The 18735-nt window shown below is 43.5% G+C and overlaps 1 protein-coding gene across 1 annotated transcript in view; it reads right to left on the bottom strand.

Moving 5' to 3' along the window:
• pcsk2 (proprotein convertase subtilisin/kexin type 2) overlaps nt 1-18735 on the bottom strand; it is a 35540-nt gene continuing 16805 nt past the window's right edge. The window contains exons 6-12 of the mRNA XM_054799173.1: nt 17797-17873; nt 16673-16761; nt 16277-16452; nt 14214-14429; nt 7923-8023; nt 6103-6330; nt 1-979 (exon numbers count right to left, since the gene is read on the bottom strand). Of these exons, the coding sequence (XP_054655148.1) occupies nt 490-979; nt 6103-6330; nt 7923-8023; nt 14214-14429; nt 16277-16452; nt 16673-16761; nt 17797-17873 (1377 nt within the window). The 3' untranslated portion in view covers nt 1-489. The remainder of the gene's footprint in view (nt 980-6102; nt 6331-7922; nt 8024-14213; nt 14430-16276; nt 16453-16672; nt 16762-17796; nt 17874-18735) is intronic.

Below are 18735 nucleotides of genomic sequence, written 5' to 3'. Positions count from 1 at the left end.
TTCCAAATCACTCAAGTGCTTTAATAAACAGCTAAATAGATTTATTATGATAGTGTACATCAAAGGTGATGAAGCACAGGCTGTAAATGAATCACACATTCCTCTCCGTGTTTGTACAAACAGAGCATGTCACAAAAATATAAACAGAAATAAAAGTATCAGCGCTCCGTTTGCAGGACACAGAATCTTTTACAGTCACAAACTGTACAGCAGTCGGCAGAGAGAGAGAGAGAGATGGAGAGAGAGAGAGGTGTGCAGGGCGATCAAAGCGAGAGCGTTTATGTACAGTTCTGTTCAAGTGTAAAAATGATGATGTTTCTCTGTGTAGGTTACTGAAGGTTATACTGGAGATGTTAACATTGAACATTCATTGAAGGTCGAAACTGAAATGTAGAAAAAGCAGAGTTGGGTGGGAGCTAGAAGTCAGGGAGAAAGAAAGACGGGGATCAGGACAGGATGAGAGCAAGTTGTGGACATGCAGGCGGGGCTTCAGTTGTTTTTACTCAGCAAGCTCTTCAAGCTTCTCTCCACGGCCTCATCCAGCTCCTCCTCCAGCTCCTCCTTCTTGGACATGGCCAGCTTGGACTGGTAATCGCGCACTTTCTGCTCGATATAAGGCGCACTTTGTGTTCCGTGCAGCATGAGAGTCCACTCCTTGAGGACGCCTCGCTGGAGCTCCTCGCCGCGAAAGCCCACCTCCAGCACCCAGGTCCCACGCGGGTCCTCGCCCCAGGTGTGGGTGGTCATGAAGGGCCACTTGTCAAAGCCCACTTTGGAGTCGTTGTCGCGGGGCCGTCGGCTCAGAAGGATGGACTTGGTGCCCATGGGCGAGGTCATGTTGACGTTGAGGTCGCCGCGGCGGCTGGCATTGACGGTGATCACCGCCTGGACGTGCTCCAGGTAGCGGACAAAGTTGTCCTTGCCCTGGCAGGCTTCGGTGGTGATGGCCAGCACCAGCTTGTTGCCAGACTGGATTTTACTGGAGAAAGCAACAGAATTTGACACATCAACACCATGAGGCAAAGGCATGGAGACATGACATCTCGCGTGATTAAAACGTGCCAAGAGTTCTCGTTCAGAATAAAAGTCTCCATCCATTTTCTATGCCGCTTGTCCTTACTAGGGTTGCAGGTGTTGCTGGAGCCTATCCCAGCTGACTTTGGGCGAGAGGCCGGGTATACCATTCACACTCACACTCATACTTATGGACAATTTAGAGTCGCCAATGAAGCTAACATGCATGCTTTTGGAATGTGGGAGGAGTACCCGGAGAAAACCCACACACACACGGGGACAACAGGCAAACTCAACACAGAAATGCCCAAACAAAGATTTGAACCCAGGTCTTCCCGATCTCCTGACTGTGTGGCCAACATGATAACCACTAATAGTATTCATTAATCACAAAATAAATGAAAATGAACTGGATTTTTTTTGGGCTTCAATATATTAGCATGTGCATGCGTCTGTTTGTCTCTTGCCTCCAAACTGTCAGGAAGAGGGTTCACTCTGTACATACCTTTCAGCACCTTAGCGCATTTGTTCCATAGAACAATAGCATGAATGGAGTGAGCCCTTTCTTCAGTGGGTGTAGGCCTTCTCATTCTCGTAGACCTGATCTCATGTATCGTCTCATGAAGTGTGTCTTGTGACATCCCTACTACCAGGTACTAGAACGAGTACCTGGTATACTGGGGCATGCAGGCAGAACAAGCCGATTGACTGGTCAGTTCAGACCCCAATACCCCAACACAACAACACTTTTTCCCAGGAAAAAGTCTGAAAAAGGCAGGACTAGACAACTTCTTTCAAAGAGAGTGTGATACAGTGTTTTCTTCCTAACCCTAATCCTAATCCTAACCCTAACCCTAACCCACTCACACACACCAGTGACCAAACAAATGTCGAGGAGCTAAGAAGTACAGTATATCATAGTTTCATTTGGAGAGATTCTTACTTCACGGATATTGAAAACATGATTTTAAAAACAAATATTTACTTGGTCTTAAAAATGAGAAGGGGGTTGCCTAATAAAATAATACGTTTTTCTTTTTTGTAATTGTTGTCATGTTGTAAATGTTAAAGTAACATTTTTATTATTTTAAAAATACGCAAATTAAAAAATATACTGTATACGATACTTTAAAGACATATTTTTATTTATTTCTCTGGCCACTTGAGGGCAGCAGAAAACAACATTTATTATTATTATTATTATATTACCCTTTGTTTGTCAAGCATCGGCGCATGGGCCATTACCAGGATATAGATTATTTGGTAGCTGGCCACACAAAAAGAATAAACTGTTAATTTTCCGTTATTAGCAATATTCAAACACATGTAGATGTATAATAATTGGGGGTGTCACGACACACTCTTTTCATGAGACGAGGCAATGCCTGTCTGCCATGTCATTTCATTGCACACCTGGGCCTCATTACCATCTCCTCCTCATTAGCACGGCAGCGACAGCACACCGCTGTCAGATTGCGCCCTCATGCGCCACGTGCTCACCACTCTGCTTGCCCTCGTGTTGTTTGCTACCCTCTCCTCGCTTTCTGGCTTTTAGCTTTTGTACTATAGTTGTGAGCACCTGCCCGCCTTGTGTCAGCTGTGCTTTTTTGTTGTCCTTGCCCTGGCAGGCTTCAGTGGTGATGTCCAGCACCAGCACCAGTCACTGCTAAAGTGACCTTTTCCTGCTCTAGTTTTTGTAGCAGTGTGTTTTCGTTTCTGCCTTTTTCATTAGAGTTACTGTATCTGCCTACTAGTTTAGTAGTGAATTTTTGTTAGTACTTTTTGTTGTACTTTTTACATTGTGCATCTTTTACTCTGTAAGGATACATTTCGTTAATGAACATTTTGTTTTGTGGAAACGGATCTTATCTCTGCATCGTGGCTTCCAGAACCAACTCACGCCGTCTTGTGCCAACGATACATGAGAATGGGCCTACGAGAACGGGACAAGATGAGATTTTAACATTACTTTTAAGAAACGTACAATAAAAAAATATATTGCAATTTACTAATATAATTTCTACTACGTTACACTCTTCTGCACTCTGTGTGTATGCCAGCGGCCCCGCCTCCACCCAAAGACAGACAAAGACACTGTATGACTGACAAAAGGAATCACTTTGTTCATGCCGTTGTTCTGTGGAACAAAAGCGCCAAGGTGCTGAAAGCAATGCACAGAGTGAACTCTCTTCCTGCCTGTTTGGAGGAAAACAGACACGCATGCGCATGGAAATACTGTATATTGGTAATCCACTTTGTTTTCATTTATTGTGTCATTACTTAATAATAATAGTAATAATAGAGCATAAGAATAAAATAAAACATAACAATAAAGTACTTTCATGTTTTGATGGATTGATAAAGTATCTTATATTTTATGATTCCATGATAATGTAACCAAGTGCTTTGGCTGTACTATGTATTATGTATTATTGAACTATGTGTTCCTGCACATGCTAGGCAGCATGCTGGCTCCGTGGTGCACAAGGGGAAGCTTTTTCTCTGATAATATGTTTGCTGTGAAGAGAGAGGTTGGGCTTTGTGATTAGTTTTTTTTTTTTTTAAAGCTGCCAGTCTTTTTATCTCTCCAGGTGTCAGAACACAGCAGGATGGAGCTTGCAATGGAGGTCCACTTATTAACACAAGACAGGAGCTGCTGAAGCAAATTGCTCCAGGGACTCTTCATTAGGTACATCTGTACTGAATATTAATGTAAACAACACAATAGACAATTCCACAATAGTAAAGACAACCACGTCATCAACGTAGAAGCCTCTAAAGGAGAGTAAATCACCACAAGGTGACATGACGGGGGCCCAACACGCCCGCTCCTCTGACAATAAGAGCTCCTCCTCCAACATAGTAAGGCAGCCGGCAGCCGCTTACAGCTTTGGTGTGTATCGTGTTTACGGCGGCTGGGGTTTGTTGATGTTTATTGCTTTTCTCTGTGAAGACGCTATCATCAGAGGTGGCCTTGTTGTAATTATTTTTGCAGCACAATGGCAAGCAACAGAGGCCCCCGTGGCGCCGACGCCACTGCTGCTGCTGCTGTAGAGACGGTTGAAAAATGAAACATGTGATGTAGCCTACATTGCATGCTTTGTAATTAGCTTGTAAAAAGAAGACATTATCGTCAGTGTCTGTGCATCATCAGCAATTAATTTCACTTATTTTGTAAACATTCTCTAACGTGATCATTTAAAAATGTAGTTCATTGGCTTTTTTTCCTCATATTTAATATTTATTTTCTATTGAGTGTATTTAATTTTCTTTTTTTAAATTTTGTTAAAATTGTTAATAAGTACTTTATTTTTTTTTTTTTTTAGCCTGAAAATCAGACATAAATATTTTTTGGAATACCACAAATTATTGCGGACATTTTGAATTGGCCTATGGGGCAGTCAGCCTTGAGCCCTATGAAATCTGCCTAGCAACAAGTGGCTATAGGCATGCCAAGCTATTCTGTAGTGCTACATGTTATCCAAAAATTCAAATGCATTTGTACTTGTAATGTAATAATTCATGTTGTTTTTTGCAATGTATAAGTCACGTAAATGGCAACTTGAGATTTTTTTTTAAAAGTGCATCAGATAGTAAGTAGGAAGTATGCTGCCGGCTTAAGTGGGTAAAGCTCATGTCTTTAACAAAAGCTGCAAAAGGTCAAAACCTGAACTCAAATGTGGACTTAAAAACTTATAAAACAACAACAATGTTATTATCTCCCAGACATAATAATGAAGCAAATGAGAGACCACTCCCCAACACACAAGGGACAAGATTACCAGAATGTGATAAATGAGCAAAGAGACAGGAGCCCTCGAGCGGCGAGCGGAGACGGGGGGAGTAAAGGTTAACGCAAAATGGCCGGGAGGACAGAGGGGAGGCTGGCAGCGAACGAACGGATGAACTGGAGCAGAGAGATCATGCGATAAAACCACAGCTGCAGTGGCAAGAAGATAAGAGGGAAGGACCTTCTATCTCACTCTTTGCTGGTGAGATTCTCATCACAGCTACAAATTATCCACAGATGGTGGGTTTTTTTTTATTGATATTTTGTTTAAAATTATATATATTGTGATATTATCATCATCGCACAGCATCATCTCCCAACAGAAGAGCAGTTTCAGAGGCAGATTACTATCACTGTCCTGATCAACTGAAAGACTGAGCAGATCATTCCTCCCCCACGACATGCGACTTTTAAACTTTATGTAGTATGTATTATAATTATTACTTATCATTATGTATTCTTGCACTACAAATTGGAAGTGAACCGTATTTATTTATTTATTCTTATTCTATTTCTTATTTTTCTTTTCTTATCTCTACTGTCTTGCCTTGGTTGTTTTATTTTGTGATCAAGTTTGTATGACATTTATGGAGAGCTGCTCGAAACGTGAATTTCATTTGGAGATTAATAACATATCTATCTATATTGACTTTCAATTAAAAATGGACAAATAAGTAGCATAAGTGGGACGTTAGAATGTCGTCAGTCAGTTAAACAATATTATGTAATATGACATGTACAGGACAAATAATATGTTTCATAATAAAGTAATAATAATCAACTACTTGTGGTCACAAGAGAAATTTGGATTGTGGTTTTTATTAGATAATGACATCATAATATTTCTAATTATTAATAATAAACTCCGTTGCAGGATATGTTTAAAAATGGTCTATGGTGAATGTAATGGTGAATATAACTTTTGGAAGAAAAATCTCCAAATGTCAGTGTTATTCTATCAATATCAGGATGTTAATACATGTCATAAAAAATACATCTAAACACATGCAATAAAATAATATGATATAATGAATCATTCATAAATAGGATAATTCATACAACTCTAGGAGTTTTTTAAAGCTTACTTATGTATTGATTTTCAAAGAAAATACACAAACATGTCAGGATGTTCAAAACAATGACTTATGACGTGAGGACTCACATTGTAGGACAATGAATGTGTTTTTTCTGTAATTATATGAAAATGTCTCCTGTACTTCCAAATAAAATGTAATGTTAAATTTTAAAAAATGATTTCCTCCGCTCGAGGTCTTTACATGATGACAAACGGGACTCACTGGTTCTCCTGGATGGACCCGGCCACGCAGTGGAACCGCTCGGGCACCGTCTTCCACTCTTTGGCCATTTTCACCATGCCGCCCGCATCCAAAACGCCGTAGCCGAACAGGTGGTTGAATTCCAAGCCCACGCCGTTCCTCCTCCACTGGTGGACCTCGTCGTGGAGCTGGTTCCTCTTGGAGGTCAGCACAGAGAGGTGCTGCATGTCTCTCCACGTTAGGCCCGGGCTGAGGGACACCAAAGGGTATCAGTAGAAATGTGCGGTTCCGGACCACCATGATACCGTGATACCGTGATATCGGCACATCCACTTTTAAAGACTTTGCATCATCTTAGCCGTTTGTGGGCTTTCCTGCTATCACACGATTCAAGTGTTTGGGCGCTAAAAGCGTTGCTCCACGCGTTTGATTATTTGCCATCAGACGGGGCGAGCGAGCCTCCACTCACTCCCCCGCAGCAGCATCATCATCATGTGTGCAAAGCAAACACTGCTTGTTTGCACAGCTAAGCTAGCACGTGTCTCTTAATGGCGGCAGATTCTTGTCAGCACTTCGCGCCACAAATGAAACTTGGAGAGGAAAGACAAGCTGACAATAAAATCCAATGCTGGCGACGCAGTCACCAAATAACACCACAAACAGGATGAGAAGCTCATGCCGACCTCCACCTCAGGCACTCTCATTCGTGCATGTGAAACTGCCACATGAGGACTGTTGACTAGATGAGCGCATGAGCCTACATGAGGACAGCTGGCGAGTTGCAGACAGGCTACACGATGACAATTAGCTATATGAAGACATGAGACTACATGGGGGACATGAGACTACATGAGAATAGTCGACTAGATGAGCGCATGAGAATTCATGAGGAAAGTCGACTAGACTATGCTACATGAGGACTGTTGACTTGAAGACGGCGTGAGACTACATGAGGCCATTTAACTGAATGAGAACATGAGATTAAAGCTGCATGAGGACTGTTGACTAGATGAGTGCATGAGATTACATGAGGATACCTGACTAGTTGAGGACAGACTACATGACATCTGACGAGGTAAAGACATGATACTGCATGAGGACATGAGACTACATGACAAAAGTGGACTAAATGAGCACTTATGAATGAGTCCAGTAGGAAAGTCGACTAGATGAGTGCATGACACTACATGAGGTCGTTTAACTAAATGAGGACATGAGACTGCCTGAGTGCATGACACTACATGATGACAGTGAAGAGGACATGAGAGACAACATGAGGCCATTTAACAAAATGAGGACATGAGACTACATGAGGACAGTTGACCAGCTGAGAATGTGAGACAACATGATGAAAGTCATCTAGACGAGTGCATGAGAGACTACACAAGGACAGACTAGAGGACAATTGACTAGATGAGACAACGTGATGACATTTAACCAAGACATGTCACTGCATGAGGACATGGGATTACATGAAAAAGTTGACGGGATGAATGCATGAGACTTCATGAGGAAAGTCGACCATATGTGTGCATGCCACTACATGAGGAAAGCTGACGAGAAGAGGACATGAGACTACATGAGGCCATTGAACTCGATTTGGACATGAGGCTATGCAAGGATATCAGAACATCAAGGCAGTTTATAAATGAGGACATGAGCCTAAAGGACAGTTGACAAGACGAGGAGATGAGGACATGGGACGATTCAAGGACATCAGAACACGTGAAGACAGTAGATTCTACACGGGGAGAGTTTACACATGTGAAAGAAACCTGGTGGAAGAAGACTACAAGAGGACATGAGGACATCGGACAACAAGGAGGGAAAGGACTACATACTTCGCCTCGAGGGCCAGCGCGAAGACTCCAGCTGCCTCTGGAGCCGCTGCTGATGTTCCCGAGTGACGCAGTGTGCAGTTTCCATACAGGTCTGTTGTGGCCTAAATGAAGGTCAAAAACACCAGCATAATTTCTTACTTGCTAATATGGAAGACAGAAAGAAAATACTCATTTCCAGCTCCATTGATCATACAACAATCAACAATATGAGACCATAAAGACGTCAGTCAACAAGTTATGTTAATATTTATTGAGCAAACCTTTGTGGGGCATTGGCTGCTTAATTAGAAGCAATAACAGCCTGCCTGCAATTAGAGCAGAAACCCCGGGGAGCACCCTGACTCTGTCAACAGCCCGCGGCCATTTGCATAATCACAAAGACAAACAGGAAAAATAGCATTTCGCTCAATACGCCGTGCTGGACAAAACAGATGACAACACCAAGACAGTTGACCAGATTGTGCATGAGACTACATGAGGAACAATGACCAGATGAGCGCATGAGACTACATGAGGAAGGTTGACCACATGAGTGCATGAGACTACATGAGGAGAGTTGACCAGATGAGTGCATGAGACTACATGAGGAAAGTTGACCAGATGAGTGCATGAGAATACGTGAGGAAAGTTGACCAGATGAGTGCATGAGACTACATGAGGATAGTTGACCAAATGAGTGCGTGAGACTACATGAGGAGAGCTGACTAGACAGGAACATGAAACAACAAGAGGACAGTTGTCCAGATGAGTGCATGAGACTACATGAGGACAGTTGACCAGATGAGTGCATGAGACTACATGAGGATAGTTGACCAGATGAGTGCATGAGACTACGTGAGGAAAGTTGGCCAGATGAGTGCATGAGACTACATGAGGAAAGTTGACCAGATGAGTGCATGAGACTACATGACGACAGTTGACCAGATGAGTGCATGAGACTACATGAGGATAGTTGACCAGATGAGTGCATGAGACTACGTGAGGAAAGTTGGCCAGATGAGTGCATGAGACTACATGAGGAAAGTTGACCAGACGAGTGCATGAGGCTACATGAGGAAAGTTGACCAGATGAGTGCATGATACTACATGAGGAATGTTGACTAGACAGGAACATGAGACAGCAGTAGACTTCTTCAAAATACATAAAATTATTATATTTGTACCCCCTGCACGGTTTCCGATGCTATTTGGCATGAAAAAGCCGAAAATCATAACCATTTTGAGCTAAAATGTCAGGAACCTTTGCCTCATTGGACATAAATATAATAATTCTGCGATCGTAGAAAAACGCCAAATTTTGCCGTTTTTTTCACCCAAAACTTTTGATACAATAGGGATAGAACAACATAATGGGTATGAAATTGAATCATTTTTAATGTTCTATTTGCAGAAACAATTCAAGTATACATTTGAAAAAAAAAACAAAAAAACAGATCATGTCCACAAAATTATCCAAATTACAAAAATATTGTGGTCATGTCGCAATTAGACATCACAGTCACTTGTTCAGAGTTTGCTTCTTGAAGCTGTCAAATGGCTCACAGTTGTATTCCACAGCTTGAAGCAGGTACCCTCTCTGTTGACAATCTGTAGTCATGATGTTTGCAAAATCGCTCATCATCTTGACTCCCCGCTCAGCAATGTCATTCACTACTTTCACATTCCAGACATACTCCAGTGCCTTGTTGCAACCATCACTCCCTGACCATGTGGACACAGGTTGCAGGAGCCATTTGCACTCGATGCCGAGGGTGTCAAGCAGAAGATGACTCTCTGGGCCAATCAGATCCGGTAGAGTCGTCTTGGCTGTAACCTAAGGCAACACAGGTCTCCCTCTCCTGGAACTATCTGGCTTCTCAGTGGCGTGCAGCTTAGTGGCAACGTCCTGTTTATCACCATCACTGAGCCTGGTGCTGAGGAGAGCAAATGGCACAACCTCTTGTGTCAAGTACCACCTGTGGTTCTGAAGTTTCTGAAGCACTGCTTCTGCAATTTCTGGGTCGCTTCTCTTGAATTTGAGCATGTCCTTCCTGAATTGCAGATCATTCACGGGAGCATCAGCAGCAAACGTTGCAGTCATCCACATTGGCGTGTAGAACAGAGACAGAAAGACATTGAGGCGTTCCAGCTTTGCCACAGTGTCATCATCATAGTGCATCTGCTCTGCAAACATGTACATTTTCATAGAGTAGATATTCCTGGATGACTCCAGTGGATGCCACGAGGAGGGGTCCCACCAAGCAGTATGACTGTCAGCTCTGCCATCTCACGATAAATCTGCTCTTGGAGGCTTCTGAGAAGTCAGTATTCCCTGGAGCAGCTCCCCACACTCCGTCTTCTTCTCCTTCAGCCATCCTTGTCTGATGGACAGGTTCTTGGGGTTGTCTGTAGTAAGATCTATCCATGCATCCTTGAATGCTTTGAACCATGGATTGTCTGGACTCTTGACCTTTCCGAACAGCTTCTCCCAGGCAGCCCCAACCACAACCTCTAGGATGTGATGTCTACATGCTAAGTAGAAGACCTTTCTATCCAACTGTTGCTCCAGTAGGAAAAGGCTTCTTGAGATGTCATCTGTTCTTTTGGGTCTGCTTTTGGGTTTCTTTCCCTACTCTCTTCTTTTGACATTTGTTAAAAGCCCACCGTGGGTACCCACAGGTTGAGAGCGCTCTCTGGACATGTTGTGTCTCCTTTTTCTTTCCCTCAGCACTAGTTGGTATTTGTTCCGCTCTATGTTGGAGGGTCCTAATAACCCCTAGTTTATGTTGTAGTGGATGGTTTGATTCAAAAAGCAGGTATTGGTCAGTGTGTGTGGCCTTTCTAAAGACCTCTGGAAGTAGCTGTCCGTCCTTTCCTATAATTACCTTGCAGTCTAAGAAGGCTAGTTGGTTTTCTTTAGTGTCCTCGCGAGTAAATTTGATATTGGTGTCCACCGCATTGATGTGATCTGTGAAAGACTGAATTTCTTGTTTTTTGATTATGACAAAGGTGTCATCCACGTATCTAAACCAGTGCCTTGGTTTTTGTCCCTGAGAAGGATGTGAGAGCCTGTTTCTCCATCTCTTCCATGTACAGATTCGCCACTATGGGTGAGACTGGTGAGCCCATAGCACAACCATGAATTTGTCTGTAGAATTTCCCTCTAAACTGAAAATATGTGGTGTTAAGGCAAATTTCCAGTAATTGGCAGATGTGGTCAGCACTAAGTTTTGTTCTCCGATGCAGAGTTGAGTCCTCGAGCAGTCTCTTCCTCACCACCGAGACTGCTGCTGAGGTGGGGACAGATGTGAAAAGTGAAGTCACATCATAAGACACCAAAGTTTCCTCTGGCTCCAATCTGAGGTCTTTGATGCTCGCCACAAACCCTTTTGTGTTCTCTATATGATGATCAGTGTTGCCTACCAATGGGGATAAGACTGTTTTTACATATTTCGCTACATTGTACGTGGTAGAGTCAATGCTACAGACAATGGGTCTGAGGGGAAACCCTTCCTTGTGGATTTTTGGAAGGCCATAGATACATGGTGTAGCCTCCCCAGGGTATAACCTATGATACATCTGTCTGTCAATTAGTTCTTCCTTCTCTAACTTTTGGAGACAGTGTATGATTTCTTTCTTATACCTACTGGATGGGTCCCTTTTAAGTTGCTCATATGTGTTGGCATCACTAATTAGACTTGTTATTTTTTCTTCATAGTCCAATGAAGTCTTTTTGAATCAAACCATCCACTACAACATAAACTAGGGGTTATTAGGACCCTCCAACATAGAGCGGAACAAATACCAACTAGTGCTGAGGGAAAGAAAAAGGAGACACAACATGTCCAGAGAGCGCTCTCAACCTGTGGGTACCCACGGTGGGCTTTTAACAAATGTCAAAAGAAGAGAGTAGGGAAAGAAACCCAAAAGCCCACAGAAGCAAAAAGGAGAGGAGTGGTAGTCCCTTATGTAGCGGGGGTCTCCGAAAAACTCCAGAGGATCTTATGGCAACACAAAATTCCTACCTATTTCAAACCAGTAAATACCCTGAGACAAAAATTAGTGCATCCTAAAGACAAGGCTCCAAACCAGAAACAAAGCAATGTGGTCTATTCCATCCACTGTAAAGATGAGGAATGCAAAGAGCACTACATTGGGGAAACTAAGCAAATGCTCCAAAAAAGGCTTTATCAACATCGCAGGGACAATTCTAGTGGTCCTCAATCAGCAGTACATCTACACCTGAAAGCTACCAATCACTCTTTTCAGGACAGCGAGGTGAAGATTTTGGCCAAAGAAAACAGATGGTTTGAAAGAGGAGTAAAGGAAGCTATTTTTGTCAAACAACAGAACCCATCATTGAATCGGAATGGTGGTTTGAGGTTTAATTTGGACCCTGTGTTCAGCAGGTTACTGAGACCAAAACCCACAGCTCTTAGTCTTGCAAATGAGGTGAAGCCAGGGCCGAGCCACAACAATAGATGCTAACAAGCCAGTATCAGAGTCGTTCATACCCAATTCAGGGAGCGACACTTCCCCTTTTATCGGAGGTGTTAATAACAGGATAGGATTATACCACTACTCCGCCCAGGCTTAGTGTAACGAACCAATAGGAGGAGGGTGTTGGCACACCAATTCCGCCCACTCTTACTGTATTTAAGGCCTAAGCTACCAGCACTTATTAGTTCGCTGACGAAGCTCTTCGGATGAGGAGCGAAACGTCCGACACCTTCTTCACAGAAGTACAGATGACGTCTCAAGAAGCCTTTTCCTCGATGGACAACTCCTGTACGACTGAGAGCCTACACAGACGTGTTGCTCCAGTAGTTTAGCAGCTCCCTTGTGTACACCACTGTTGCTAGACGTTGTATCAAACACAAGGGCAGTCACCACACCTGCAAGCCCCCATGCCTCCAGTAAATCCATGGAGGCTTCTGCCTGAGCCATTCCTGTTGAGCTGTCTATCACCGGTACTCCCAGAAGCTTGCCTTCAGGATACGTAGCTGGACCTGAGACAAGCACAGCCAAAGTATCTGACATGGTGCCAGGGTCACTTCCCACGATATCTTTCAACATCTTGCCATCCCAGTGGAGAGCAGTGTAGTGGGGAGGGTCCCCACTGAAGGCTGTCATGTATTCTTCACTAATGTGGTACCTCGTCAGGATCCCGTTCCTTCTTGTTGTTGAGGCTGAGATTGGGTTTTGAGAAATAACTGTGCAGTGGTTATATGCAGTGGTTATATGCTACAAACACAACAGATCGTAACATGTCATGCAAAAACCGTCCTATATTTGTAACTATAATTAAGAAAATTACTTAAGACTGACAGTGCAGCATGTTTCATTTTGTACTCTGTCAACACCCCAAAATGCTTATTTTTTCAGTTTTTTTCACTAAATATCATAAGAAGTACTTCTGTAAATGTTTCTATGCATTCCATTGTATCAGTCAGAGTGTAATTACTTTCTATAACCTGCTTGTGCAAATTTATTGTTGAAAACAGGTGGAAATAAGCCTCCGAATGCTGTGAAACCAGCACTTCGGAAAATGTGTATACATGAGAGCTTCTTGCTTCATAAGGCAAAGGTTCCCAATGTTTTAGAAAATAATGGTTGTGATATTCGGCTTTTTCATGCCAAATAGCACCAGAAACCGTGCAGGGGGGGTATAAATATAGAAATTTTATGTATTTTGAAGAAGTCTAGACAGCACGTAGACAATTCCCTAGATGAGTGCATGAGACTAAATGAGGAAAACAGACTACAAAGAAACATGAGACTACATGAGGACAGTTGACTGGATGCCTGCATGAGACTACATGAGGAAAGTTTAACTGATAAGTGTGTGAGACTAAATGAAGAAAATCGACTAGAAGAAAACATGAGACTACGTAAGGACAGCTGATGAGATGAGCGCATGAGACAACATGAGGTAAATTGACTTGAGTGCATATGTTTAGATAAGATCATGGGACTACATGAGAATAGTTGACTAGATCAGTGGTCCCCAGCCTTTTTGGACCCACTGACGCATATTTCCAAAAATTATTATCCATCTACCGGTACATAAAATTTGATGCAGTTATTGACAAATTTATTTTAAAAAAATGCGGCGTGTTTATTATCATTCCCGCTTCGGCCCCGGCCACAGGCATGCACGGCCCGGTGGTTGGGGACCCCTGGACTAGATGACTGCATGAGACTACATGAGGAAAGTGGAGTTTGAGTGCATGTCATCTCGAGGGATTTCTATTGTAAAATAATTGGGTTGGTTTGGGCGCTATACATACATTTCAAAGTAAGGACACTCACCACGCCAGCTTCTGGGTTCCTCTTGCGTCCGTTGCTGAAGGTGGACGCCAGCGTGGAGGAGCAGCTCTCATCGTACAGCGCCGTGCGTCCATCGTTGATGGCCGAGTTGATGGAAATTGTCCACATACTGGAGGCGTAACCGTCGCAATTGCAGTCATCATAGCTGCCACCGTCTCCTGATGCCCACACGTAGATGCTGCCTTTCCCTCCTCGGCCCTTGAAGGACACGTGCAGGATGAATTTGTTTGAAAAACATATGTCTTTTAATGAAAGGCACATGACGGGTGAAATGGGAAATAGGAATTAGGGGTTTTGTCTCTATGAAGTGATGTAAGTCCAATTCATTAATTACAGTATGCAAGAAGACCCTCATGTGGATTTGATGCCATGATAAAAATCTGTGAGACAACGCGCTTCATGGGGGACATCTGTTGAAATATTCTATCAGGCATATCATTCATTCCTGAAATGTCTTACATAAATAATCTTAACATTGATCCTACAAGTTGAAACAACTAATCAACAATTCTTTCCAGCGTGAAATAAACAGAGCAGCAACAAAAAGAAATTGGACAACATGAGGACAGTTACGAAATGAGGAAATGAGCGTGCATGTGGCATTAGGGTACATGAGGGCAGTTGACTAGATGAGAAGACATGAGAAGACATGAGAAGAGTTCACTCAATGAGGATTTGAGAATACGTGAGGACTGTTGACCTGAGGACACGAGACTAAATGTTGGCTGACTAGCAGAGGAAACGACTATCAGAGGAAAGTTGACTATGTGGGGACATGAGACTGCATGTTGACGACAAGCAGATGAGGAAGTACACAAGGGCAGGTGACTAGATGGGTAGATGGGACAAAATAAAGAAATGTGACCAGATGAGGACATCACGATTCATGAAGATAATTGACTGGATGAGGACATGAGAACACATCCTGTTTCCATGGGTCTTCATTACACTGATGTGACCTTTGTGGTGTTTGCTCTAACGATGAAGGCCATTTTAGCAAGGACGGCATTTTCCATAAGTGGGAGGCAAATGTGATCAGTGTAACCAAGCAAAGACCCACGTCCACCACAGAAGACCTGATTCACACGGTCTGTTACCATGCTAACAGCGCCACTGCCTATCACTAGCCTGATTAATCATCCTGACCACGCAGGCAGGCGCAGGTCGCTCTAAAGTCAGCCTGTATCTCTCTCACATCATGAAAAAGGCAAAGAATCATTGCTGTCCTCGAGTGATGACGCTATGTGAGCTGACAAGATCGGGACATGAGACAGGACAACTGACTACATGAGGGCATGAGACACCATGAGGACAATTGACTATCTGAAGAAATGAGACTACCTGAGAACACTTGACAAAAGCATGACATTTGACTACATGAGAACAACTGAGTAGATGAGGTCATGAGACTCCGTTAGGACAACTGACTAGATGAGGACAGGAGACCATGTGAGGGTGGTTAACTTGAAGCAGACATAGGAATATATGAGAACAGTTGATTATATGAGGGCATGAGAGTCCATGCGGACAATTGACTAGATGACAAAAATGAGACTACATTAAAACTGTTGGCGAAAACAGGACATGAGACGACATGAGGACAACTGAGTAGATGAGGATATGAAACTCCAGGATGATAACTGAATCGATGAGGGCATGAGACTTCATGAGCACAACTAAGTAGGTGAGGGCATGAGACTACATGAGGTCAATTTAGTAGACGAGGGCATGAGACTCCATATCAACAACTGAGTAGATGAGGGCATGAGACTCCATAAGCACAAGTGAGTAGATGAGGGCATGAGTCTCCATGGGGACAATTGAGTAGACGAGGGCATGAGAACATACAACGGTTACAAGGATAGAGTCTTTTTTTCAAAGAAAAAAAGTCCATAACATGAAAAAAAATGTAAATGTGAAAATTCCTACAGCAAAAGGATTCTTGTCAAATTAGGATAAGCAATATGAACGCAGAGTAAAGCTGAATGTGTCTTTGTGGACACTCCCATGGAAATACAGTATAAACAGTACATTACGGTACTGACCTTGTTGACGCCATCAGCCATAGCCTGAAGGGTTAACTCTCGGGGCCCGTCCACGGTCTTGCCGTCGTCGGTGGGCCCCCAGCTGGCACTGTAGATGTCAATGACTTGAGGCATGTGGCTGATGGATGACGCCTCAATGATGTCCGTCATAAATGGCTGGTCCAACATCCGAATACCTACAGCGTATAAGGAAAGCTTGTATATTTGAGGAACAATACCGGACAATGATAGAAGCGTGCATGAAAGCTATAATGCTCATATTCTCATCACATTATACATGATATTACATTTCCTGCGCCTCTTCATGCCTCCCGTCATACCATTATCACAATTGCTAATTACTAGCATGGCCACCTGCTCGCTGTCATTCCTCTCCCCGTCCAATATGACACATACCTGCCACTTTGGACTTGTAGGCGACTCCCACACCGCAAATGTTGTTGTTGGCCGCCGCCGACACCTCCCCGGCACATCTTGTTCCGTGACTGGTGACATGGAAGGAGCACAATGTGCACTCAGAGACTGCAGGATGAAGTTGAAGATAAGTCGCTAGATGGGGTCTCGGGCTGGATGTGTATTTTCTTGATTGAGCTCATGTTGTTATGCGTTAGGTTTACCACGCCGTTTGTGAGGGGAGTGGAACCCTGTACATCAGGAGGTTGTCTACAGCCACAGCTCTTAATGCCATGTTTTTTTAGGCTAATTAGGGGTCCCGTTACAGTTTTGATGTGTAACTGATCAGTGGGTGGTTAGAACACCTGGCTCACATCAAAATCTGCCCGGAGGGAGATATGTGATTCCTATTGCATTTTTATCGGAATTGTGTCACATAGTGCAAATTCCGCCTTTTTGGTAGGAATGGGGATTTAAAAGGTGGAGCCATGAATCACTGAAAAATGAGCACTGGTAATTGTATTACGTGAAGGCCATTGCAGATGTGCAATTAAATATTTATAGAGGAGAAAATGCAAATGTTTGCATCAGTTATTCTTGTCGTGGCCCAAATGGCTCCGCCGCTCCGCCTCTGACTCTCAGCTTCCCACAGGGACCTTGCAGAGAGTCAACCCCGCTTCCCCCAGCGTGCTCTGCCGCTGACAGGAAGCTATTTATAACCACCGCCTGATGAGCCGGCGAGTCAGTCAGTCTCACAGCGCGGCACCGACACACCCGGTAATCTCAGGCGCACACATTTATAAACATTCATAAACACCTCCAACGTGTTTCTCTTTCTCCCTGCTGCTGCGGTCGTCACGTGTCGCTGGCAGGCACACAAAGCACAATCAGTAACAAGGTCGGCTGCGTGAGCACTGCCACCTCCTCCTTTATCAGCCGTACCTCATCACTGACGAGTAAAACACAAAACAGGTACAACAGACAATAGCTGTGTTTTTACTGCGCCATTATGCCCTAATAGAAGGGAGTGGAGGTGGAGAGAAAATCAATAGGAGATCTGCCATTCTATAAGGAAAGCACACAAAAACACAGCGTGTGTGCAAAGAGAGGGCGGTGGAGTGAGCTACCTGTTGAACCAGTCGTCTGTGTAGCGTGGAAACGGGTACGGGTCGTTGCTGCTGAAGTCGTAACTGGCGTCTGCATTCTGAAAGCACAACATGGACGCGTTTACACGCAGGACAACGTGGAGACATTACACTGTAACGCATAGAAATTCACTTGAACCAAAAACATGGATAACTAGAAAAGCACCCGGACAGCGCAGACCTCCGGGTGCTATCTTAGGGGAGTTTCAGGGTTTTATGAGCTATGGTCTTAAACTTTTGATCAGCAGCCTATTTCACTTTAATGCTTCTTTGCAATAAATTGCGTTTTTGTTTCACCTCCATTTCTTCTTTTTGCATTTTGAAGCTCTACTTAGAACCTCCTTGAGATCCAACATTTGGATTATATGATGATGACAACATTTCATTTTGTTTTTTTTATCTGCTCTTTGAAGGGTTCAACTGCTGAAAGCGAAAAAGACCTGCTTCGATTCAAAATACTCCTGCTTTGTCATCTTGGAACGTCTCCTGCTATCGTCCAGGCCAGCGCTGCCTGCTGTGAACCCTCGTTTCAGTCCAAATAACACCAACGTCACGTGTTCGCCGGTACTGAGAAGCGTCCATCAAGCCCACAGAACCGAGCACATCAGCTCAATTAGCGGCCATGTTGGCTGCTTCATTCCTCTGTCATTATCTTAGTGCAGGCTGCTATTATCGCTGCTCAGGCAACATTTACTTTCTCGTGCTTTTGGCTTTGTTTTCTCTCCATGAGCTATGATGTGCGGTGGGTGTCGGAGCTACGCTGATTTACAACACACCTGTTTAATGGAAAAACAGGAAATGTTTTTTTCTAGTTTGTGGCGGCTCGAACACAAAGCTCTCCAAACACATTTTGTGCTCGTGTCATTTCTTGTCTGCTTCATTAAATGTGAAATTGCTGCATCCTGGTGATAAGTGTCACGG

Source organism: Dunckerocampus dactyliophorus, chromosome 14 (assembly GCF_027744805.1).
Source record: "Dunckerocampus dactyliophorus isolate RoL2022-P2 chromosome 14, RoL_Ddac_1.1, whole genome shotgun sequence".
NCBI lineage: Eukaryota > Metazoa > Chordata > Actinopteri > Syngnathiformes > Syngnathidae > Dunckerocampus > Dunckerocampus dactyliophorus.
Note: the sequence above shows the minus strand (reverse complement) of the source record. Positions and strands in the feature narration are given on the sequence as shown.